General features: G+C 44.7%; 1 protein-coding gene across 7 annotated transcripts in view; it reads right to left on the bottom strand.

Moving 5' to 3' along the window:
* Positions 1 to 2,636: 2,636 nt before the first annotated feature.
* tle2a (TLE family member 2, transcriptional corepressor a) overlaps positions 2,637 to 24,357 on the bottom strand; it is a 40,803-nt gene continuing 19,082 nt past the window's right edge. For 2 of the 7 annotated variants that reach the window (XM_085152385.1, XM_085152391.1), the window contains 18 exons: positions 18,997 to 19,060; positions 16,660 to 16,704; positions 14,496 to 14,558; positions 14,081 to 14,185; positions 13,388 to 13,601; positions 13,039 to 13,055; positions 12,337 to 12,432; positions 11,731 to 11,775; positions 10,575 to 10,736; positions 10,174 to 10,300; positions 9,060 to 9,256; positions 7,618 to 7,697; positions 6,849 to 7,098; positions 6,321 to 6,568; positions 4,637 to 4,784; positions 4,373 to 4,523; positions 4,029 to 4,105; positions 2,637 to 3,790 (listed from right to left, as the gene is read on the bottom strand). In XM_085152385.1, the coding sequence (XP_085008511.1) occupies positions 3,683 to 3,790; positions 4,029 to 4,105; positions 4,373 to 4,523; positions 4,637 to 4,784; positions 6,321 to 6,568; positions 6,849 to 7,098; positions 7,618 to 7,697; positions 9,060 to 9,256; positions 10,174 to 10,300; positions 10,575 to 10,736; positions 11,731 to 11,775; positions 12,337 to 12,432; positions 13,039 to 13,055; positions 13,388 to 13,601; positions 14,081 to 14,185; positions 14,496 to 14,558; positions 16,660 to 16,704; positions 18,997 to 19,060 (2,197 nt within the window). In that variant the 3' untranslated portion in view covers positions 2,637 to 3,682. The remainder of the gene's footprint in view (positions 3,791 to 4,028; positions 4,106 to 4,372; positions 4,524 to 4,636; positions 4,785 to 6,320; positions 6,569 to 6,848; positions 7,099 to 7,617; positions 7,698 to 9,059; positions 9,257 to 10,173; positions 10,301 to 10,574; positions 10,737 to 11,730; positions 11,776 to 12,336; positions 12,433 to 13,038; positions 13,056 to 13,387; positions 13,602 to 14,080; positions 14,186 to 14,495; positions 14,559 to 16,659; positions 16,705 to 18,996; positions 19,061 to 24,357) is intronic. The other 5 variants (XM_085152386.1, XM_085152388.1, XM_085152390.1 and 2 more) reach the window with 5 other exon arrangements.

The raw sequence follows: 24,357 nt of genomic DNA, 5'->3' as shown, positions 1-24,357 counted from the left end.
ATTGCTGTGATTTATTACTGTTACTGAAGGTCCGCGGCTCCGAACCGTAGTAAAGGGACCTCTGGCTAATACGGTGGGTTCTGTGTCAGGCTCGTAGCCGAAAACTAGCTTTACTTTGTTGTCTGGGTCAACTTTGCTAGCGAGAGACAGAGAGAGGCGTTGAAAGGCTGCTCCAACGGAGCTTATTGTTTTTGGAGGAAAACACGAACACGGTGTACAGTCGAGTCTTAATAGCTTACTTACAACTGGGCTCGTCAGGCTCTCTTCTTGGCTGCAGTGGTTATTATTATATTTACATGCTTCCAGCTCCCGTTTTTGCTCGATGACGTACTTTTCCTTTTTCTCCCACCTCGCGCTCACAGACACATAACGTGTATGGCAGTCCATTCTCCCTGCAGCACGGACTACACTGCCTATGATGCTACATTCTTTAGCGCTATACCTGTAGCATTCTGCCTATTAGCTTAGCACAACAACAACAAAAAGGCCTCTCTCACCCAGGAAACACGCAGAGAGAGAGCGTCGCCCTGTAACCATGGCAACCGTAACGCTGCCGCCTGGAACAACAGAACGTAGCTGTCAAACAAAACCCAAACAGGCCTGACCTGCGACAATATGAAACAGGAAAGTACCGCCGTGTAATCCATTTATTTCAACAAAGTAACTGTATTCTAAATACCACCTTTTTAAACGGTAACTGTAACGGAATACAGTTACTCATATTTTGTATTTTAAATACGTAACGGCGGTACATGTATTCCGTTACTCCCCAACACTGACTTTGAGGGATCTCCTCCGCCTACATGGAGCGGCTGCCATAGATGCAGGAAACATGAAAATTTATGTTTTGTTCCCTAAAACTCTGCATCAGAACCTAATGAAAGGCATCAATCAATTCTATAAGAAAACACTATAAAACCAGCAGGAGCTTCAAATTCAGCTTTTAATTATCTTTAGGTTCATGAATGCTAGCACCAAATGACACCAGCAGTCACCTAAAATCTCTTTATATTGTAAAGTAAAGACCCAACAAATAATACAGAGAATACCCCAACAATCAGATGACCTCTATGAGCAAGTACTTGGTGACAGGGGGAAGGAAAAACACTCTTATAACAGGAAGGAACCTCAGGCAGAGCTGGGCTCAAGGATGGGCAATCGCTGTGACCAGTTGTTGGTGAGGGGAGGGCGACGGGACAAAGGACGCACTGTGTAAGAATATGTCCACTGTCTTCTACAACAATAACACCCTTTGATGTCAAATGATTCAAATGTAAAATCACTATGGAAGCAGACATTTAGTCTTGATGTTTGGATGCTGAAAGAAAAATCTGATTGACGAGAGAAAATTCATTCCCTCCGCCTCAGTTTTGCCTGATTTGACGACGAACCTCTCTCTTCATCCCTTCATTCATTTTCTTCTGAAAAACGTTTTGCACTCGCACACTAAACATGACGTTTGACCCGTGACAGTACAAAGACAAATTGATGCCACAATGTTTTGCATAACACGGACAATACACAGGAAAACATTATTAAAAACCTGGCGCCCGCTGACCCCATTTGATGTGTTGGAGGTTCTAAATAAGTTGCACGCATCAAATAAAGCAGATACCCAGGCTCATTTGCACACATTTCCATATGTGTCGACGTTTAAAAAGATCCCAGTACTTTGGGCCTAAATTTGAAGCACAAAACCAAACAAATGCCTTCCAAAGCTGTGTTTAATTGGCAGTCCGCATTCTCATTTATCTCCATTCAGTCTGGCAGTGTCAGCTGAGCGATACAACTAAAGCCCAGAGCAGGTGAGAAATCCATTTCCCCTGAACGCTTTCCGTTCTGCTCTAGCTTGCTGCCGCACCGCACAAAAGCCATAACTTTGTGGCAAATCAGTGCTGCGATCGCAGGTGCTGAAGGGTTAAAACCTGCATTTTAATCCTGCTCAAACTGAAATTAAATGAAGCTAAATGCATCATTATCCACAAGTATGCCAACAACCCTACACTCCAGACAGGAGATAAATGCTTCACTTGTTTTGTTTTTCTTTCCTCAGGTTCTCTTCTCGCGCAGTTAAAGCTTTGTCTTGGCAGAACAGTCACCACGACACCCATAATCACTGAAGAACTCCCTCTTGGGCATTATTGCAATAATAACCCATCCCACAGTTTATTGTGCTGCAGATCACCTTTGTCTCATCACACTACAAGCTCACTCTGCACAAAAAAAGAAAGGAAAAAAAAACCACACAACTGTAAGACGGCATTATTTACTGAGAGCGCCAGTCACAAAGGAGCTGTGAATCAGAGCTCGCTCATGCTGTGGGTTTGGATCCCAAGACGCTTTCTCACGTCTGAAGATGCAGACTGGAGAAACAGCGTATTCCCTTAGAACAGAGTGTGCACCCTCATTCAGATCCCTCATTTTTTTTCATCTAAATATTTCTAAGACGCTTTCTGGCACCGCGCTGAGAGCAGCTTTTCTGCCTGTTAGGGTTTAAATATTCAACAAATGGTTCATTTTAAATGTCCGAGCCAGACTTGCCGAGAGCCTGACTTGGGTTTGCGGTTAAACCCCCCCAAAAAAGCCAACAAATACACACACACACTCCAAGAAAATTCACAGTCACAGATTACGTCTTTGGTTGCCTTTAGAGAACTTTATTTACATGTCCATATATAGCAAGGTTCAAGTTCATGATGCAGCTGTGAAACTACCTGTCTGTCTTTATGTGCCCTAACAAATACATTTAAAATAAAAAAAATTTAAAAAACACACTTAATGCCGAGTCAATGATGCCGTGTCCCGATATTGGAGAGAACTTGTTTGAGTTTAGTCTTCCGTCTGATTTTGGTTTCTATCAAACATCTCAGAACACGTTCGTCTTTGTTCTTTTGAAAGAAACAGGAGGAAAAAAACAGTAAAACAACAAAGACAATGTGAGTCAGGACACCTCAGAGGACCGAGCCTTGTTCTTGTCATGTATGCACTAGAGATGATACAATCGTGTTGCTGCTTAAACTTAACCAGGAGCAAAAGGAAATAGCTGGAACCTCACGCCACATCGTCTCGCCATCTGCCGTGCATCTGCTGCCCCGAGGAGCGGCTTGGTGCTGTGGACAGAGCTGGACCGGACCGGGCCGAACGAGGCCAAGCTGACTCAGACTTGGACTTTGTACACAGCACAGAATATGGACCGGATTTTTCCATTAAGGGTTTTCCGAACCCTCCCCCACGTGTTCTCAGTCCCGCACCTTTGTCTTTTGTTCCTCCGCTCAACGCCATCCGACTGCTTGCGTAAAATTCAAAGGCTAAAAAAATATTTTTTTCCTAATTTCTTGTTCACTACAGAGGTTTCATTTTGTTTTGTTTTTTAAAAAAGGGACAAAAAAAGGAAACAAAAACAAAAAGGTTCTTTGGAGGAATCCCACAGTTGCGCAGCTATAGACTAACCAGCATTCTCAGAGCATTAAAATCAGCTTTTTTCTTTTTTCCAGAGATGTGACTTTGCCTCTTTTTGCTTCGCTTTCTTTTCTTTCACAAACATAACCAAAACGACAAAAGTACAAGTTGAGTGTCTCTTGCTTTCCATGCCACCAACGCTCTGTACAGTCAATGCTGTAGGAGGGAGCCGTGGCCCCGCCCCCTGATTATTAGTTTGCTTTTTTTTGGAGCCAATCAGAGTTCAGTACATAACTTCGTAGACTGTGGCTTTCTTGTCCCCGGAGCCAGTGACGATGAACTGGTCGTCGGGTGAAATGTCGCAGCTGAGAACCGACGAAGACTCCTTAGACTAAGCAAAAAGACAGAGACGACATCATCAGTGAATCGAAATGCAGAAATTCACAGCTGTTATTTAAAGGTACTTTTGTGTCCCCAAATTACCCTCTGATATTTGAAGAAGATGAGCAGGGAAATGAAAAAGCTTGTATTATTTTTAAAGCTTCGACACCTCAATTGTTTCCAGACCAGAGATCAAAATTTCTCATCAGATCACGCTGCGTGTCTTGCATTAAACTCTGGGGTTTTACCTGAAATATGCTGGATCCATAAGGTGTCCTCCATGCATTCAGGAGGTTATCTTTGCCTGTGCTCACGAACCATTTACCTACAGGAAAAAACACACACGGCCATCAGCAGATAAAGCCTCAGGGGAGGAGAGATATGGAGAAGCCTGAGAGGCTGCGAAGCAAAAGCAGAGAGAAGAGGCGAAAGGGAAAGGACTGCTTCTGTGTTCTAATGAGAGAAGCAAAGGATTTGTTCTGCTTCCCTCTGATTAGATACCCTCAGGTAGTGTGATGTAACCAAACCATCAATCTAATCGGTGTGTACGTGTCGTCTGTGTGTGTCTGTGTGTGTCTGTGTGTGTGCGTACCACAGTAGGCAAACTTGAGGGAGAGAACACAGCTTTCGTGAAGGTGCAGCTGGTACTTGTCAGGTTTTGAGACGTGCAGAACTTCCACGTTACTGCTCTCCATTCCCACAGCCAGCCACTCGCCTGTCGGACAGTAGCCCAGAGAGAAGATCTGGAGACAAAGAGGGAGGAAGATGACAGATGTAAAGTGTTATTGGTCACCAGCAGGTTCTTTAAATCTGCAATTGGAAATGAGGTTTATGTGTATTAGACTCGTGTGCGCACCTGTGATGTGAAGTCGTGCTGCTGCAGCTGGCGTCCCTCTCGGAGGTCCCAGCAGCGGACCGTGTTGTCCAGCCCTCCCGTCCACAGCTTGGTGCCGTCGTTGGAGATATCGATGCAGCTCGCTCCGTCCGTGTGGCCCTGGAACTGCCTGCAGGATAGACGCAAGGTAGTCAACGCAGCTAGACTAAACTACAACCAGAGAGACGTTCCTTAAGGCAGCGGTCCCCAACCCCCGGGCCTCGGACCAGTACCGGTCCGTGAGTCGTTTGGTACCGGGCCGCGAGAGTTGAGGCTCAGGTGTGAAATGTATAGTTTTCAGCGTTATTTTGTTATTGTTTTTATTGTTAACTCAGTTTTCCTTGGTCTTTTCACGTGTGTTATGAGTAAATCTTCTTTTTTTTCGGTACCGGTACTAGTTTTATTTTGTTGTATTTATCCACGACACCTTAAAGGCCGGTCCATGAAAATATTGTCGGGCATAAACTGGTCCGTGGTGCAAAAAAGGTTGGAGACCGCTGCCTTAAGGTACACAGCCCCGTAAGTACATTTAATATTTAATCTTTACAATTTGTTGAAGTGAGCAATTTCTTTTTGCATTATTCAGAATTTCATACCACAAATAGACGAGAGAATTCAAGGCTACAGAGATTTTATTAATGTTTATTTAGCAAAATTAAGTTGCATTTAGCATTAAAAGCACAAATTTATAGTGTTTGTGTTACTTTTAAACATCTAAAACTTCCGTAAGTGCAGACAAGTGTCTACACAGGTAACACAGTAAAAGAAAAAACACTAATAAAAAGTGTTACTGATAAAAAAAAAAAAGAGGGACCTACGGTGTATGTAAATAGCAGCTTAGAGCAGCGGTCTCCAACCTTTTTTACGCCACGGACCGGTTTATGCCCGACAATATTTTCACGGACCGGCCTTTAAGGTGTCGCGGATAAATACAACAAAATAAAACTAGTACCGGTACCGAAAAAAAGAAGATTTATTCATAACACACGTGAAAAGACCCAGGAAAACCGAGTTAACGATAAAAACGATAACAAAATAACGCTGAAAACTGATAAAAACCCTGAAAACTATACATTTCACACCTGAGCCTCAACTCTCGCGGCCCGGTACCAAACGACTCACGGACCGGTACCAGTCCGAGGCCCGGGGTTTGGGGACCGCTGGCTTAGATTATAAATGTAGCACTATTTAGGTATTAAGGGAAGAGAACTGCAAAGCCCTGAACTTAGATTTAAACATAAAATCTGAAGATTTTATTTAAATAAAAACTGTCAAAAGCAGAAAGCTGCACACGTGAATGTGGGAAACCACCAGTAAAACCCATTTAAAGACAGATAGGAGGGAAGACTGTAAGTCGTCACTCTGGCTAGAAGATAAATGCACAGCCTGAGCTCAAAACTTACAAAAAAGTCGTTGCTTTGGTGCCCCAAGTGCAGTTTTTCCTGGCGCTGTCTATTTCATGACTGACAGCGCAGATTGTAAAATTACACCAATTCCTTATACTACTCTCCCTCTCTTCTCAACATCCCACTCCATACCTTTTCCATCAGTCTCTCGTCTCCCAACCTGAAAATAATCTGGCTATTTCCCACTCCCATCTGCTCTCCTCATCTGACTGCAGGAAACCGGTGAAGACGATGAATCAGCCACTTCCTCCTCCTCTTACCTAACCAGCGTCTGGTTGTGAAGGTCCCACACGACGATGTTGCCGTCGCTGCAGCAGGAAAAGCAGACCTTGTTGTCGGGCGAGATGGCCAAGGCGTAGCAGGCGGGAGCGGACGACGTCAGCTCCGCCTTGATGCGAGGAGTAGGAGTGGCCAGATCCCAGATTGACAGCGTGCTGGCCTCTCCTCCGACAATCAAGGTTCGACCGTCGGAGAGCAGCTTGCAGGATCGGATGTAGTTATCCCTGTTCTGATTGAGCATCATAAAATGATAAATGCATCACTATAAAATCATACAGACAGATATATTCTGGGTAGTTCAACAATGTGATATAAATTAAAGCATGTGGTTACACAAAAGCATAAAGATGCTGGAGGATTGATCTTGAAAAGGTGATTCATCATTCAAAGTGTGAAAAGCAAGCACATCAATTTCAGCAGTAAAATAACATTACTAGACACGAGATGGGCAGCAGGCTTTAAAACCGGTCTGCACAGCATCCATCTATCTGTCCTCCTTTATCTCTCACCAGACAGTCCAGCTGGGCCATGGGGCTCTTGCTTCCTGGTTGGCTGATGTCCCACACCTTGACGCAGCCCTTCCCTCCGGTGTACACGTGACGCGTCGAGGTGCTGATGGTGACGGCGCACACCACCTCCCCGTGGCTCAGGGTGTGGATCTGACGGGCGTGACGAGGGATGCCCGGTCCGAGCAGGGCGTCGGGGGGAAAGGGCACGGGCTGCATCTGGCCGTCAGCGCTCACGTGGAAGGAGTAGGCGCTGAGGGAAGAGAAAGAGATGGATAACAGATTCAGTGCTGCAGTAACCGTACGTCAGGACAAGTTACTGTGACGGCACCGGTCTATGTATGTCGTTTTAAAAAAGCACACATGAAGCTCTTGTACGTTGGTCATAGAGTAATATCTCTGTGTTTAAATTAAACATCACAGAACACTCTGGCTATTCATCTGTGAAAGTAAGAAATATTACAAGAAATTGAAACGAGGCACACTGCTAACACTTTTAAAGACATTTCTCAAATGCTTTAAGGATGAACTCACTTACAAGCTCTTAATGCATGAACACCACCTTTCTAATTAAAAAAAAATGCCTTGGTGCTTTACATTTTGGCCTAACGAAGGTTTAAAATCTCAAAAGGCTTCAAAATCTCTAATTGTTCATCTTTTGTTTTCTTAAAGCTTTGTGACTGAACTCTGAGGACAAACTGAGCTTCTGAGTGCCGTTAATAGTGAACAGGAGAAGATCTGCAAGATAGCAACCAAGGAAGAGGAAACTCACGGTTTCCCGGAGGCAGCAGACTGCAAGCTGGCAGGCAGCCCAGGGACCCTCATGTGTGGGTGTGGAGACTCATAGCCCACCTGGAAGAGTCAGAGATAAGTCAACATAGGGAAGAAAATAATACTGAAGACTAGGGATGGGTACCGGTATCCGGTGCCATGATGGCACCGGTTGTGACATAAACGGTAGTAACCAGACCGAAAAGCAGCGCACATTTCGGTGCTTTTTTTCCCTGAGATGTGATACACTTTAGATTCTAGCCAATCATTTTACGTTTCCGAGGATAGTAGGCGGGTCCAGGTACGTACGTTCTTTTAGAGCAGAGCTACAGATTAAAATGTCCAAGGCGAAGCGGTCAAAGTCTGGCTGTACTTTACAGCAAAAGATGCAAACTCAGCAGCTGCAACAAGTGCTTTAAGCTGATACTGTGATACTGTCAAAGGAGGTAACATCTCAAATCCAATGAAACACCTGGCGACGCATAGCGTTTTTTTAAAAGCCGAAAAATGCGCCGTATTTGATAGCTTGCTGCGAGACCTCACACCGAGCACATCTACTGCAGGTGTGGTGCCTGTTATCGGACCAGGAGTTAGCAACATCCCCCAAAAACCCGAAGAGGAGAGTCCTGGCCCCTAGCCCTGCCAGTGTAGCAGAAATGATGAGGATGATGATGATGCAGCAGCCGTTCTTCTCTGCGTGAGTCGCTTAATGTTGTTCGTGTGTAATTTACGTTGAGTAGGCTAACCACGTTAAATTAATGCATGTAAGGTGAACTAGCAAACACCATCACAGTTACATGCAGCTGTCTTCTTGTTTGATGGCAGATACTCCCTTCACCCTGGCCAAAAAGGCTAAAATGACCAAAGAAAAAGAGGGGAACAGTTAAACATGAGAGGTTTTTGGACAAAGTTTGTGTTTTTTCCATTGTTTAAGCACTGCTTCCAGCCCAGAGTGATACCATATATGCCCTATAGCTGCAGAAAAGGCTAACATTGTTATCTTTTTACAAAAAAACAGCTGAACATGAGAGGTTTTTGGACCAATTTTGTGTTCTCCATTCTTTAAGCACCGGTTCGAGCACCGGCACCGTTTCAAAAGTACCGGTTTGGCACCAGTATTGGATAAAACCTAAACGATACCCATCCCTACTGAAGACTATGAAGTAAAATAGAGGGTTCATGGTAGAGGACAGAAGAGATCACAGTTAATTTGTTAAAATTGGTCAAACAGAGGCAGCGTAAATCTGAAAGATCAAAATAAAACGAGATGACATATATGACTTCTGAAGAGCAGAGCCCGTAGATTTTAAAAATGACAATGCAGCTGCTCTCTTCTTTTCCATATATATCCCTCTTTCTGCCCTCTGACTGGTTTATATGCTGAGGTATGACATATGACAGTGACACTGCAAAGACAAATTATGTGCAGAGCGTCGAGCTCACCACAGGGGACCGTCCATAGCCTGCGGCAGCTGCTGCCGCCGCCGCTGCAGCTCCATTCATTTGGGGGGAAACCAAGTGGAGACCAGCGCCATAACCCGCAGCCCCGGGCAGGTCCCCATTCACCCCTGGAGGGGGTAGGCCAAAAGCCCCCGGTGGGTACGCTCCCTGCACCGCCAGGGGGTTTCTCAGACCAAGAGCTGAACGGAAAAGAAAGAAAATAAAAGATGATTTGTTTTGGATTAGTCAGGTGGCAAAATTACTGAATGAGACCTGAGCTTCATATATAATTTTGATTTTTTTCCCACATAGGTTGGAATAACATCCACGTGTTATTAAGGTGACTCCCTCTGCAGAGTCTTTTAAAGCAAGCGACAGCTGTGACTGACAGGCTGTGAACAAGCTGCAACAAAAGGCTGGATGATATCAGCACTAGACCACTACTGACCCCTGCTGGCCAGCTTACCATCCTGCAGGAGGACGGCGTGTACGTCTCTGTGCGCTCAAATTAGCATCCTCTACATCCCACCATTTGCACGTGTAGGTGCACCTACGCCGGCGCATGCATGCATACATAATAGTGTAAATGTGTGTGCGGAGAGAAAACGGAGCAGAGGCTAACAGGTGACGTGAGGAAAGAGAAAAGAGATGATACACTGGAATAGATGGAGGCTCATTATGAAGCAGCTCACAGTCACAGTCCATCACCTCCCCTAATCTTTCCATTTAAAAAGTGAGGCACACAGAATATTTTTGCCCACAGCTGCTTATTAAGTCCAGATGGTGGTGGGTGGTGGGGAGCTGGCTGACACCCATACCAACTACTGCAGCCCCATGTTGCTAGAAACATTTCGTGTAACAAAGCCAATGTAACAGAGCTAAACGCCCGGCTCTGCAGATACAGATTCATATGTTTAATGGATCCTCTGAGCAGCGTGTACGCACACTCCAAGAGGATTAGGAAACAGTACAACAAGAACTGCTCGTCCGTGGTGTCCTCGGCTGTCCGCCTCACACTTTATCTACAGTCTCCCTGAAGTCCGGTGAAGGGTTTTAGCAGTAAAGCACAGGCTATGCGCCCTTTAGGGGAATTAAAGAAAGCTAAGGACGTTCTCACCGAGGGGGTCGACGCCAGGCTTGCCGGGGACAGGTCTGAACTGTGGGGGTCCGCTTGGTCCTGGGGTATTGGACTCCTGAGACATCGGGGTCCCTGGCTTCATACCTGGAGTGCTGGATTTCTCTCTCTGGGGGAGAGTGGAACAGGAAAAAGGATGTTTTAAATCTTAGTAATAAAGGACAAAAGGAAAGAGACAGGGAGGAAGAAGGATGGGAAATAAAACACAAGATGACATTAAGAAAGATCAAGAGTGGACAGGACCAATTTGGGATGGGAGCATCCAACAAAATAACATAGAGACAAACTATCAATCATGAAGAGAAAAGCTGAATAAAATGCACTCTACGTTAAATTAATATATTAATAGGGCTTCATTGAGATAAAACATTGTGTCTATCTACCTGTGGGGGCTCTTTGCCACGGGACGGGGAGGTGGCACTGCTGGATGAGGCCAGGGAGGTGGGGCTGGCCTGCGGGGGACCCTCTTTACGGGACGGGGGCATTTTGTCCAAACCATTTTCCCGGGATGAGTAGGACTGCACGCTGCGGGGCGACGATGGATCCTGAGTTGAAAAACACAGAAGTTAGAAGTCAAATCTTTCCCGACTTCAAACAGAGGCTCAATTTCTATGTTTTCCAAAAAAAGCCAGGAAACAACGAACGAAACCAATTTCTCTTGCTGTAATTCTTCTGCCAGTTCAGAAGGTGAAAAATGTTTGGCTGACATGCTTTCAGGTGTAAATGACGTCCTCATCCTTTGCCCCATTGAGTAGGTAAAGTCAAATCGGTAAAGACGCGTCTTTTGCATTCACACCTTGCAAAACAAAGAATTTATTTTGGGGTTTTGAAGATAAAAGACGACCCGCGAGGTGAACAATCGCTGTGAAATCTTTGGTCATCGCTTCAATGGAGGTCCTACACCGAACGGTCGGAGCGTGCCATTGTAATGGCCTCGTAACCCAATTAAGCCTCGCTGCTACATATTTGAAGCGACTCATAAAACAACTGTGGCAGCAGAAGATGTGTAAGATATATGACCCAACATGACAGATGCACAGATTTCATCTGTGTTATTTTTAGTGGAAACTAACTGCTTACATAAACTTGGAAGATCTACTTCTGCTGCTATTGTTATAATTTATTTTAAACCAACGCAACATTTTTAAAAGCCGATATAAGCTCATCGTTTTGCTTTGATGCTTATTCTTTTATTTGCATAATTTTAAGATAAAGAATAAATGTGCTGACTGTTTTTTTTTTTGTTAATCTTTGCTGTGAATAAATTATTTTATTCCACTTTTTCATAACTCGAAGAAAAAAAAAACATCTCTAACCAAGAGGCTTTTTAAAACGAGGACAGCTTGAACCACGGTGGCGTTTGTGTACCTTTGTGTTTTAGAGCTCTGTGCTGCTAAATGAGGACAGGTGGAGGTGAAGGAGGGTGGAGAGGGATTAGTATAATTACTATTCATGTGTTCCTGCTGGGTATGTTTACATGATGTATGCAGATGAAAGCGGTCAAGTGAGGCAAACAGAGGCCGGCGGCCGCCTACTAACCTCGTCTACTACCAAATTATCATCACTCTTATCCGCATCGCTGCCCTGAAAGAGAAAGAAGGTGAGATGAGACACTCCCGCTCTGCGGTCTGATGTATGCAGATTACATGTAGAAATATACGACACACAAAGTCACAAGCAAACAAGTTTCTCTCTTTGTAGTTTATTGCGTTTGGGAAATGTTTGATTAATACCCGGTGAAGGTGCTGAGTTCAGTAAACGTGGACAATAAGCAATAGAAATGTAATTAATTCGAGATTCTTAACTCGGACATGTGAAATCCTCTCAGGAACAGGCTTGTGTTTTTATTTTAGGTCTTGAACACGTCGATAATTCTGAACTTCGGGATAAAAGGAGGCATTTATCTCTCGCTAAAACAAATCCTCTCAAGGTCTGATATATCTGATCTCTCGCAATTACTCCGGCAGCAAAGTAAGCACAGCAGAAAGTGAAACTATTTCAATTACTTTGGAAGAAAGAGCAGCTTTTTAAAAGTCTGCCGGCCTCTCGCTACGCAGACACCGCCAGTCTTATCTGACGAGGCAGAGTTGTGGAACTTTCTTACAGTTGCTCAAACATTTAAGAGCGTTATGAAAGCGTCCTCACATAGTCTGTCATGAACTCCTTCTCATCAGCTTTCCTCTTCTTGCCGTTGCTGAGGTAGTCTGCTGGGCGACCCTTATCCCCATTGGACAGAGAGCTCTGCGGAGAGGAGGGAGAGAGGGCAGAGAGGATGGAATTGAGACGGAGAGGCAGCGAGCGGGAGGGAAGTGCAAAGAAGAGGAGGAGATGAAGGTAAGAAGGACAGAGCAGTGGAGAAATATGCGTGAAGGAAGAGGGTGATAATGAGGTGAGAGGGACTGCATAAATCATGTCAGGCTCATAAGCTGCAGAGATGAATGTGGAAGAATATCAGGCTGCATCGATTGGCCGGCTCAGTGAGAAGAAGAAAGAATCTTTCAAGTTTTCTTGAAGGCAGCAGAAAAGAGTGCCGAGTGGTCGAAGCATGATTTGGCACTGATACTATTTTTTTTTAACCCAGTCAGATAAATATTTTATAGCGCTGGCATAAAAATTGTTATCATAGTGGTTCCTCTATAGCCGACTCTGTGCTAAAAGCTACGTTACTGTTGTTAAATGAGAACGAGGAGAGCTGTAAAAACATGTCGCCTTTGTGCTCGCGTGCAAGAAGGAAATGTTTACTTATGCCGACATACTGGAAAATGTGTCTGCAGTAAAAGAAATTGTAAATAAAGAAAAAACATCAACAAATAATAAACAAGTGACTGCGTAGTAAATTGTACTCACTGGTCCTGCTTCACGATCTGTTCGTTCCATGCAGAAGCACATCCAGTCAGAGGACAGCAGGACGGACAGACACACACATAAAGACACAAACGTCAGACTACATGCCATCACTATACATCGCGCTGCAGCTGATGACTCAGTGGGAAAACATCCCCGAGGGGTGTTGCGATCAGCAGCGGCGCCCTGCCAAAATTCCAAAGCAAAAGGCAATCATCGGAGTTCATAGAGCGCGTTCTGATGTTTGCTCTGCCGCTAACCCAGCGAGATGTAATCCAGCTCGTCAACTCATCTGGACTTTCACGTGTTTTTCTTTGAACTAATTGAAACGAGAAGTGCGCCGCTGCTGTACCTCGGTGATGCTCGGCGGCGGCGGCGGCGGCTGCGGCCGCCTCGAGGTGAGCTCTCTCATCCTTGGCAGCGAGCTGTGCGCCCAAAGCGCCAGACAAGGCCAGGAGGCCGGACCCGCTGCTGAGGGCCAGGCTGGGGTGGGGCAATCCTGATGGGTGTGGGCCCACTGGCAAACCCTGGGCGTGCTGGGAAAGGTGCTGAGCTTGAAGCTGCTGCTATAACGAGAAACACAAAGAAACAGAAAAAGAGGAGACAGAAATATCCGGGTGACTTACGAGCGCGAGCTTACGTTACAGGAATTGATCGAGAGGAAGAGAGAAGGAAGGAAAAGAAGGGAACTAATTGCTGCGATGTGCACGAGAGGAGGCATGTTAAGGTCAAGGGAGTGGCTCTTTAATACGGGAAGCTTTGCAGTCAAATTGAAAAGGATGGGAAGTGATTTTAAAGCAAGGCCAAATTTTCCATGATTTGAATTTGCATCTGAATTCCAAACAAACTACCTGGGACATAATTTAAATTTATGACTTTTGGGCCTTTTTAGGTGGTTGTCAGACACCATAAATAGTCAAAAATAGTCTTTTTTTACAAAACAAAAATAAAAAATCAACATATTTTAGAGCTGGCCAATGAATATTCTTACTAAAAGGAAAAGAACAGAAAGAAAAATAAAAATGCTGGAGTATAAGGTACACACGCTATGAGGCAGAGGGGGGAGCCCACGTACCCCTATCGAAGCATTTAGCTCCCCCATGGTCACCTGTTTGGCGCGCTCCATGGCCTGGACCACCTGTTGTTGGTGCTGTGGAACAAATCAAGGCGTCAGTAAGGGCAGGTATGGATAATTAGTCTGTTTTTCCCTCAATAGTGAACTCATAACAAGTATAATTTATAGTATTTGTTGTTTGATTTTAGTGGCTGAAGAAAACGAATGTGCTCCGTCCGTCTGCAGCTCTGTGTGTGACAGTGATAAATGTGTATGTATGTGCACACCTCCTGTGTGCGTCGATCTCACGCAGGAGAGAAACGAAAGAGGACTGAATGTGACACATCGTGTGTGTGTGTGTGTGTGTGTGTGTGTGTGTGTGTGTGTGTGTGTGTGTGTGTCCCACCTCCTGTGACAGGAAGGGGATGAGCTGAGCACAGATCACGTTCAACCGCTTGGCAATCTCCGTCTAAAAGAGAAAAAAAGGTACTGTCACTCTGATGAATAAACACACACACACAAACACTCGCACGGCCAAGATTCAGCATGAACACAAAGAACGCGCACGCCCTCGTGAAGGTTACACACACAGTGTGGCTGTGGCCTGTTTCTCCCAGGGCCAGTGTGGTAAATATTTCAGCTGCTTACATCTGGTCCATGCAAATGGAAACTCTGCCAGAGAGTTTGGCTAAAATATTCATGGACAGCATCTGCTGTGGCCACGGCCAGCCCACACATCGTGTGTGTCTGTGCACACACACCCGACTCACCATCTTGTGTGTGTGCGTGTGTTCCTGGTGTGTCCTTGCATGTCTGTTTGTCTGTGTGTGTGTTTGCATTTTGCATGCTTGAGTGTGTGTGTGTGTGTGTGTGTTTCCTGCTGGGGGTCAGTGATTCTCGCTGTGGGTGTGTGTCTGTCTCGATCTGCTCTACTACACAGCCAACAGCAAACTCTTCCTCCACCCCCACCCCAACTCACCGCCATTTCTCTTTCCCTTTTTCCTTCCATCCCACTCCATTTATCGCTCTTTCCATCCATCTATTCCTCGTTTCATCCCTCCCTAATATTAGCACAGTAATCAGTGTTACAAGCTCCGCCATGTAATGTAACGCACACACGCGTGTGCACGCACGCATGCACGCAAAATCATGTTTAGCGGCAGGCCCAACAAGGCCGTTAGGGCCAGTAATGATATGCATGCAGAGATCATGACAACATCATTATGGCCACAGGCTGTTTATCTTGTTGACAGCTAGACCCTGTTCTGTGTGGATGTGCGCTCGCATGTGTGAGAATCCATGTGAGTGTGTTTGTGTGCATCGCCACACTCACCCCACCCCATTCTCTCTCTTAAGTGATTTATTGATGCTGGACTGAACTTCCACCCTTCCTTTTTCTTGCTCTTCCTCTCTCATGCTCTTTCTCTCATTCCTCTTGCTTGCCCACCTCTCTCCCTCCCTCTACTCTCCATTTGTCAGCCAGCCAGAGTGCCCCCCCCCCCTCTACTCCTGCCCTTCTCCCCTCCATCCTCTGAATCCATCACCCCCCACCCCAAGGGAGACACAATGATTTCTTGTTAGAGAGCTCCAACTACTAAATGACATCTTCAGGAGGGAGAGCGAGAGAAAGGGAGAGAAGGAGAGAACACGAGCAATCGAGAGAAAGAGGATAAAGAGGGGAGGACAAAATGAGAGAGGGGGAATGGAAAGAGGAGGCAGAGGAAGGAGAGGAGGAGGAGGAAAAGGGCAGATTGGGTTGAGGAAATGACAGCCAATGAACGAAGGATGTAGGAGGGAGAAGAGAAACAGAAAGAAGAACAGAAGGAAGGCGGAGGAGGAAAATCGAGATTGGGAAGTGGTGGTGGTGTCGTGTGCATGTGTGTGTGTGTGTGTGAGGTGGGAGTGGGGTGGGGGGACAGCAGCATGTCAAAAGCAAAGCGATTGAGATGGCGAAATGAACGAAGAGAAGGAAAGAGAGCAGACAGCAGGAAGGCAGTGACCTGATTTAAAGTGAAATTCAGCATGGACTGTATGTCTAGAAGGAGACAGAGGTGGAGACAGGGTGCACGGAAAATAGGGAGATAAAGAGAAAGAGAAATCAATCAAAAGGAAGAGCGACGGAGATGGTGAAGAAATGGAGATTAAGCGCGGGGAGCATTAAAAAGATACAGTAAGACATAAATTGAAGGGAAAAGATATTTTAAAAAAAAGGAAGATGGGATGGAGAAGTAGGGCGACAGTGAGAGAATCGAAAAGGACAGAGGGAGGGAATAACAGACGGGGATTTATGATGGGCAAGAGGGAAGGGCAGAGTATTCTCATCTGTCTGTGGTGGAGAAATGAATTCTGTTTGTGGATCCTATTAACACCTCCACAGCATAACACCGCTCTACAAGTCCATCACAGAGAGGATTGACATAACAGCAGCAGACGGGAGATTTTCCTTAAAAAATCATTCTCACAGTTTTCGAGCTGATTGAGGGCAAAGGAAGGAAGAAGTGGTAATACGAGAGAAAAATGCAAAGCTTCGAGATGGTGGGCGTGCAGAAAGAGAGAGAATCCTGACTCACCTGTTTGTGCATTTCAATGTTAAGGCCGTAGGACATTTCGTAATACTGAAACAAAGGAGAATATCGGTTAATAGACATGAACGTAGAGAATAAGAGACTGAAACACAAGGGTAACACAGGATGTACAATGAAATCGTTTCCCATGGATACACTGCAGGAAACAAGTCATCTGCTGAAAGATAAAACAGACATTAACATAAAATAAACCCAGTTTATACTTTTCGCCAACTCTCATTAAAAGCCTTAAACCAATAAGGCTGTGATAAAACAGCCCAACAAATACACTGCTGCAAACTAGGCTGCTAAGTCAAAAGTATTGTAAGTCCTGGCATTTTCACAGGATCAATAAACAAATAGACTTTAAGCCTAATTCAATAACATATAAAAAGTATATTTCTGTCTCACCTGAAAAACACAAATATTCTCTAGACAAGTGTATACCCAAGAAGAATACCTATTTTTATTTTCTTACACAAAAGCATTGAGACAAATCAACACTCCCAGACCACTCGCAACCTTTTCCTTTGCTCCCAGTTTCCCGACATTAGGCCAAGCATGAGCACTCTGAAGTGCCCGCGTGTCCCTAAAAGCTCATCGCCGCTAATTTCACCTTGAATCTGCTGAAAGTCAATGGCAATAAAACGACCCTGAGGCGTGTTTCGGAAGCCAGAAACCCAAAGCGGGGGAGGGAAATTGTCACCGGGCGGAGGAAGGTGGCAGACGATTGCAATAATCATGTCTAATATGAGCTATTTGACCCTGGCTTTTACCCGAAAGTACAAGGAGCTGCGAGGAATGCGCGAGGTGTTGAATGCCAGAGAGCGGCAGAGAGAGAAAGACAGGTGAGGATCTCTCTCTTTCACTCAGTCCCCCCTCTTCTCTTTCAGAGATGGACCGAAAGGGAGAACATTTTAAAGTCAGATGCCTTGAAAAGTGGCAGGCTGACATTTGCTTTTCAGCGTGGCTGGTTGTGGAGAGATGAGATTGGCAGTTGGACAGCCAGAACAGGCTGGCAGGATGGGAGAGGAGATGGCAGGGGTCCTCTCTCTCCAGACATCTTTCCTGGCAGTTAGCGCACATGTGTGTGTTTGCGTGTGTGTCTGTGCAGGTGTATGTGTTTTTAGCACAAGACTCAAAGTGTGTAGGCGTGTGTATCTATGTGCTTTGTGTGCATGCTTTGCTGTGAGTGTGTGTTTTCAAGGCGCGTGTGCACGTGTGTGTGTGTGTTTGCCTGTAAGCCTCCATAAAAGACGCCTTTCCTGGCAGCTGGCAGCTCTGCTTGGCAATTGCTTTGCCAAGTTTCGTCTGTTGCTAAGCAACATCCAAACTCCCCCAAATCATCAGCCAGCAAAGAGACCTGGCCTGTGCTTGATGCCAGCTACCCCCTCCTCCCCATTGCTAAAACTTCAATCCCCCTCCCTGCTTCAAGCCCCCCGCTCTGTGCCAAGATTGCCACATAGCTCTTTTTTGGCACAGCGGGTTCTGGGCAGCCTACACTCTGTAAGCTGTGGTTGTTTATGGCTCTGATCACAGGTAAATCAAGGCTGGAGGTTTGCAGACTAAAAAAGAGCAAAAAAAAAGAGAAGACAAAGAGTTTTGGCCTTCCCTTTATCTGGAAAAAGATCTGCTGATCATGTATCCTTCACAATCAGTCGTACCTCTAAGTAGCACGGAGGTAGAGGGACCGCTTTTACGCTTTGTTACTCTTGTTGTCATGCCCAGATTTACAGATTTTTTCTGCTAGTCAAATCACAGCCTTGCATCAGCTTCTATAACTTGCTCTCATTTCTGTGATGAGATGCAAATGTTTCAGACTTAGTGGAATATCTGCGATGACTGGGCACTTTACGCAGCAGCACCAGAACAGAAGTGATCAATCAGAGCTGTGCTGGTGAGACGTTTAACGCTCCGAGTAACGCCAGTTTTGGCGATCACTTTCAGCTCCAATCAATGAATGAAAAAGATCCCAACAGAGTCCAAATAAACCCCCTTAAATTCACATTCAAGACAATTTTAAGACATTCATCACTTCTGCCAATCTGTTTCCTCCTTCGACGAATATAAAGTATTTCTAATAAAGAGTTTTCTTATTGGATAAAATAAAACACATTTTTATTTTTCTCTAAACACAAACGCACCCGTACTTTCCCATCGAAAAAAAAACTTAAAATTTGGATTTATTTTGTAGTTCGCTAATATGTGTTTGTGTGTGGTCTTGTGTGTGGTTTTTGCTGGGTGTTGTTTGGCAGCTGTTAGCAGATGAAAGGGATTCAGGGGACTTGGCACTGCACTTGTTGTGAGTAAATGTGGAAAGATGTGTGTGTGTGTGTGTCTCACCATAACATAGTGTCTCTGGATTTCAGTCTTCTCTGTAGCCAGTTTCTCACACTCCAGTTTCAAACTGCAACACAGAGAAGAATGGAAACAATATAGGTTGGCCGCTTTGATTTGTATCACACGCCAAAATATAAAAAATACACAGTGTAATTAGCAACATTACAACAAATTATTCCCTACTCATTCTCTGCCCCCCACCCCTCCTGTTTCCATCATTCACTGGGGAGGAGGGAGCAGGGTGACCGGGGTGCTGACAGCCCATTATCACCTCAGAGCAGAGCAGAAATAGACAAAGTCACGCTCGGGGCCTGAAATTCAGCCAAGACTGCAGGCAGGAAGGCACATCCGAGGTGTCTTTCCCTCTTTCTCTTCTTCAGTCTATCCATGTAGCATCCATTCATCCTCATTTTCTTGCTTTCCCATTTGCCAGCCAGCCTGTCTGTCTTTGGATCTGACCGTCCCCTGCTTCAATTTGAACCGCAAACTTTGCCAAGTTTGACTGAAGTTGAAGTTTCTGTTTCAAGTGGATCAAGTGTGGCGGTTCTGTTTCGCTCGTCTGCGCGTGTGTTCGGGACGTGACCTGTGGCTGTCTGCGAGCGTCTCGGGATGCTGCTTACTCCGAGGCCTGGCGTGGAGTCTAATGCAATCAAACACAAAAATGTATCTGAGGTGATAGCAGCCAAACACAGCTCCCGCGTGTCCTATATTTCTGTCTGTCCTCTTCGTCTGCTCATCTCTCCTCACACCCAAACTGGTCCCCGATGTCTCCTAAATTTGGATGATGTCAGTTGCTAGACTTGCACACACACACACACACACACACACACACACACGCACACACCATTTCTAAACGCGCTCAGGTCCAAGCAAACAAACACCTTTCTTGTTACCTCTGCAGCACTCTCTTCATCTCCCGCACACAGAAATACACTGACCTCAACCCCCCCCCCCCCCCCCCCACACACACACACCCAACACCCACACCCACCCCCCTCCCTCCAAAGAGACCTAGTACATTTTGGGCCTGAGGCAGTTTACGCCAACTTGTTTGCGGGCAGCAGATAGATTGATTGGGGGGGTTGCGGTGAGGTGGGACATTAAAGGTGGGTGCTGCGGGAAAGAGTGTGCGGAGGTGGCGTTGGTGGTGATGGGGGGCTCGTTTGGCGGAGGAAAATTAGAATATGATTAATACCGCAACATTACCCCCAGCCGCAACAGGTAATAACAGCCCCATCCGCTCCCTTTCTCCAGTGCAGCGTGCACACACACACATAATTGACTCATTTATCATTGCCAGTCAGTTGAGGAGAAGAGGGACGAGGGAGGAGATGGAGAGAAGCAGGACGCCGAGTGAGAGAGGAAGGTGGCGGTGGCTGAGGAGGAGGGAGGGTAGTGAGGATTAACCTCACCGCCCCCACCCCGCCACCGCCACCCTATAGATTTTATTACACTGGAATTGCCTCTCGGCAGAAGTCACTCACAGCTGGGCTGGGAACTAATGCAACTCTCTGCGTGTGTGTGTGTGTCTGTGTGTGTGTGTTTGCATGGCTTCCAGTGTGTTAATCATGAAAAACTGGGGATATGCTTACAGAATAGCTGTGACCACAAACACGCACAGAAACTGTCCACCGGCTAAAGGGTGAATCCAGCGATTCTCTATATAAATAAATACAACACAATCATACCCATGAAACAACGGCCATAATGCAACACTTTCACGATTTTCCAAAAAAGTGAACACAATCACAATAAACTGAAAGGACAAAAAATAGGGAATGCCATGTGAAATCATTTATGAGTGGTCTGATTTGCATTTCCCCTGCGCAGTTACCCATTTCTCCTGAGTGTTTCTCCTGAAAAGTGCAAAACGAAAAAATAAATGATGATGAAATAATGGTAATGATAATAAAAAATGACTCACTTTTTAACCAATTATTATCAACACATTGTTATGTATTGTTTCCCACTTTCTTTTGCTTCGTTTAATAAAAAACTGATAACGTCCATCAGGACACGTGCCTCCTTACTTATTTTAGAGAATTCACAACCAACAACTAAAAGACCACACGTACACGGGTATTTTTGAAAACGGAGATTTTCCGTTTTCGTTTTAAAAAATAATCCCGTCCACATGTAAAGGCAGAAATGAAGGAAAACGCTGCTAGGAACATGCCAAAGCAGCAGGTGGCGCTATATTCCTAACCGTGCAGAAATGCTGGCCAATCAGAAGTCTAGAAGCCTCGATGGGAAAAAGTAAACAAAGCTGGGGCATAGAAGCAGAACCGAGTCGTATGTGTGGAGGGACAGTAACTGTGTGTGTATGTAAGCATTTAAACACTGCAGAGAGTACAATTAACAGTAACAGTATTGTAGAAATTCATTTCACCGAAACAATAACGTGGCGCACAGTGTGACGTCAAAAAAAGGCGCACACCTTTGACGCTGCGTTTTCTCCGTTTTTCTGTCCACACATAAATGCAAAAACGGAGTTTTAGAAAATATCCACCCTGGCCGGAGCTTTTAAAAATCTCCGTTTTCAGTGACCGAAAACGCCGTTTACGTGTGGACGAAAGGTGCAAACGCATAGAAAAATTTGCGTTTTCAAAAATACCCGGGTACGTGTGGACAATGAGCAACAGTTAATCATCCTATAAACCACTGAAGTGCAAACACCTCCATACCCCCGATCTACACAATAATAAAAGAAAAACAAACATCCATGTAGCCACAAAGTCTTGCAATGCTGCTGAGCAATTTATGGATTGTTGTGCCAAAAACAAACCTATGCACATATACACGCCTACACCCAAACAGCGTGCAGATAGACAGCTCTTGTGCTTACAAGAAAGACCCCAAGGTCGTACTCAGAAAGCAATAACCATTCCCCAGAAAATGGACTTCAAGGATTGGAATTACTGCGCGAGTGTGTGTTGTCATGATGGGACTGTGGGAGCATAAAAGAGTTGGAGCGGGAGAAGAAAATGAGGGAGAGAGGGGAGGAGAGCGGTGAGCAGGAAGTAGGTATTTCATGTCGAAATGATTGCCTGTAATAATTAGTCTTTGGCTCAGCACCATTTACTGCGAGGGAGGGAGAGAAGGTTTCCGAGGATGGAGAGAAAGGCACAACGACACGCAGAGAAACCAAGATTGAGCGAGCGAACAAGAGAAAGAAGCAAAAAGAAAAAAGAAATGGTGTGTGTGTGTGTGCGCACACGTGTGTGCCTGCGTGGCATGGTGGGCTCGGTTCCTCCAATTTTTCACTGGCGGTGACAGGAGATAAGATGATCAGCCGAATGCGCTACAAATCTGCAGCCTGCCAGCCTTCAGACAGCTCTGTCAGTGCTGCCCTGCTACTGAGCACACACACACACATACAAATGCTCTTAACGCACACACACAAGGAAACGCGCAAACTAACCACATAAAGCATGGGAGAAAATGGTGATGTGTGTGAGAACACACTAAACCAGCATATTAACCGAATACACTGCATGTGTCACAGACTGTACATACACCCACACACGTGCACACGTAGCTGCTAAATAAACACAGCGAGGAACACACACACACTCTAATGAGAGCCTACAGACAGTAAAGCATCTAATTCTGCACTTGTGCACAATGTGCCGGCTGCCTTTTAAGTCGCCGTGTTTTAAAATTGGGCTTGTGGGTATTGTAAAAATGTCAACGCTTTCCTCTCTAGCATTTGTTTTTCTGAACAATACTTTTCCTTCACTGATTTTTTTTATGCTAAAGGAACAAAGGTATTTTCATATTTCCCTCAATAACACGCTTGTCCATTGCTCCTGCTTACTTGAGGATTTTTTTTTTTTCAGCTAAGGGGACAAGAGGAGCATTTTATTTTTCTTATGAGAGATCAGATTTGCAGAAATGGGATCTCTGTAAGCTAGTTGATGGATGATGTAAATGATGAAACAGTAATTGCCAAATTATTTGTTCTTTTCCTGTGATAACAGATATTTTTTTCTGCACACGTTGGGCAAGTGTCGCTAAAGACCATCAAAATATTGACAAAATATTAATTTCTTCCTTCCACAAGCCAGTTATAGGTGTGGTCGAAAAATCTTCTCCCCAGAGGTGAAGAGAGGAACGTGTGAAATGACCCATATGGAAAAGAAATAGTAAAAACTTATATGATTTACTCATGAAAGTGGCCCCATTCTCATTACTTTCATATATTGTTTTAGTAAGTATCCAAAACATACAAGTTTCATTTAATTATATATATATATATATATATATATATATATATATATATAATAATTTTTCAAGTGTGTTTTCACTCTTGTATGCTTTTCATACAAGTTTCACACAAGACAGATACAAACTTTATAAGATTTATATATATATTTTCCATATGGGGAGGCAGGACTAGATTTACATTATAAAGCTTTTACCACATTATATATAACATTTAAATCTATTTACATTCAGAAAAGCGTAAACACTGAGGAGTTATTTAATTGTTAGATTTCCTGAAAAACTGCAAACATTAGCTGGTGCCAGATTCACAGATGTTTAATTAATTTCATAGTTAATATAAGAAAATATTTTAGGGATTTGGAAAAATAGATGACCCCCCCCAAATAAACCCCCCCCCAAAACAAAACAAAAAAAACTTGGGTTTTGAGCACTTTTGAATAAAGTGAATAAAGACCAGCTGAAAAGAAATGATGTGTGGACTGATCGAAACAAAAACTGTTTGTCAAATGGTGTCAAGTGCCAAAAGAACTTTTGTCTTTAAATTTTTGTCTAAATTATTTCCTCTTGTAAATCACAGAGTAAACACCGAGTTCAGAGTGATAGGAAACAAAGAAAGAACCATCAATCCAGACAAAGTGCTGCAGAAATACAGAATACTAACTAGTAATCCCAGCTTTAAACATGCATGCATATGCACACATGCGCACACACACACCGATGGGAGCAACTGCGCCAGTGTAGTGCCTTTACAGTGTCAGGACCATTTAGCCTGCCAGCCTGCAGGTATGTGACTGTTCACTTTACATCTCATTAACTATTGATCAACCTTCCCTCTCTGCTCTGCCACAAACACCTCTGGCCTGCATCCCAGTCTCTGTCTTCAAATACACACACTGTCTCTGAAACGCACAAACATACATACCAGGGACCCACCCAACTTGCCAGTGTACTCTTTCATCATCTCTCAAGGGCAAGTACAAGAGCAAACACACACACACACACACACACACACACACACACACACACACACAAGCCAGGAACTTGTCACACAATAAGAGGCCAACTGTTACCCTCTATGCTGCTAGTCTTACTGTAAAGGCTGGTCTTTTATAACTGTTTCTAACAAATGCACACACA

This window comes from Neolamprologus multifasciatus, chromosome 23 (genome assembly GCF_963576455.1).
Source record: "Neolamprologus multifasciatus chromosome 23, fNeoMul1.2, whole genome shotgun sequence".
NCBI classification, from domain to species: Eukaryota; Metazoa; Chordata; class Actinopteri; order Cichliformes; family Cichlidae; genus Neolamprologus; species Neolamprologus multifasciatus.
The sequence above is the reverse complement of the archived record's forward strand: the minus strand, read 5'-3'. Positions and strand labels throughout refer to the sequence as shown.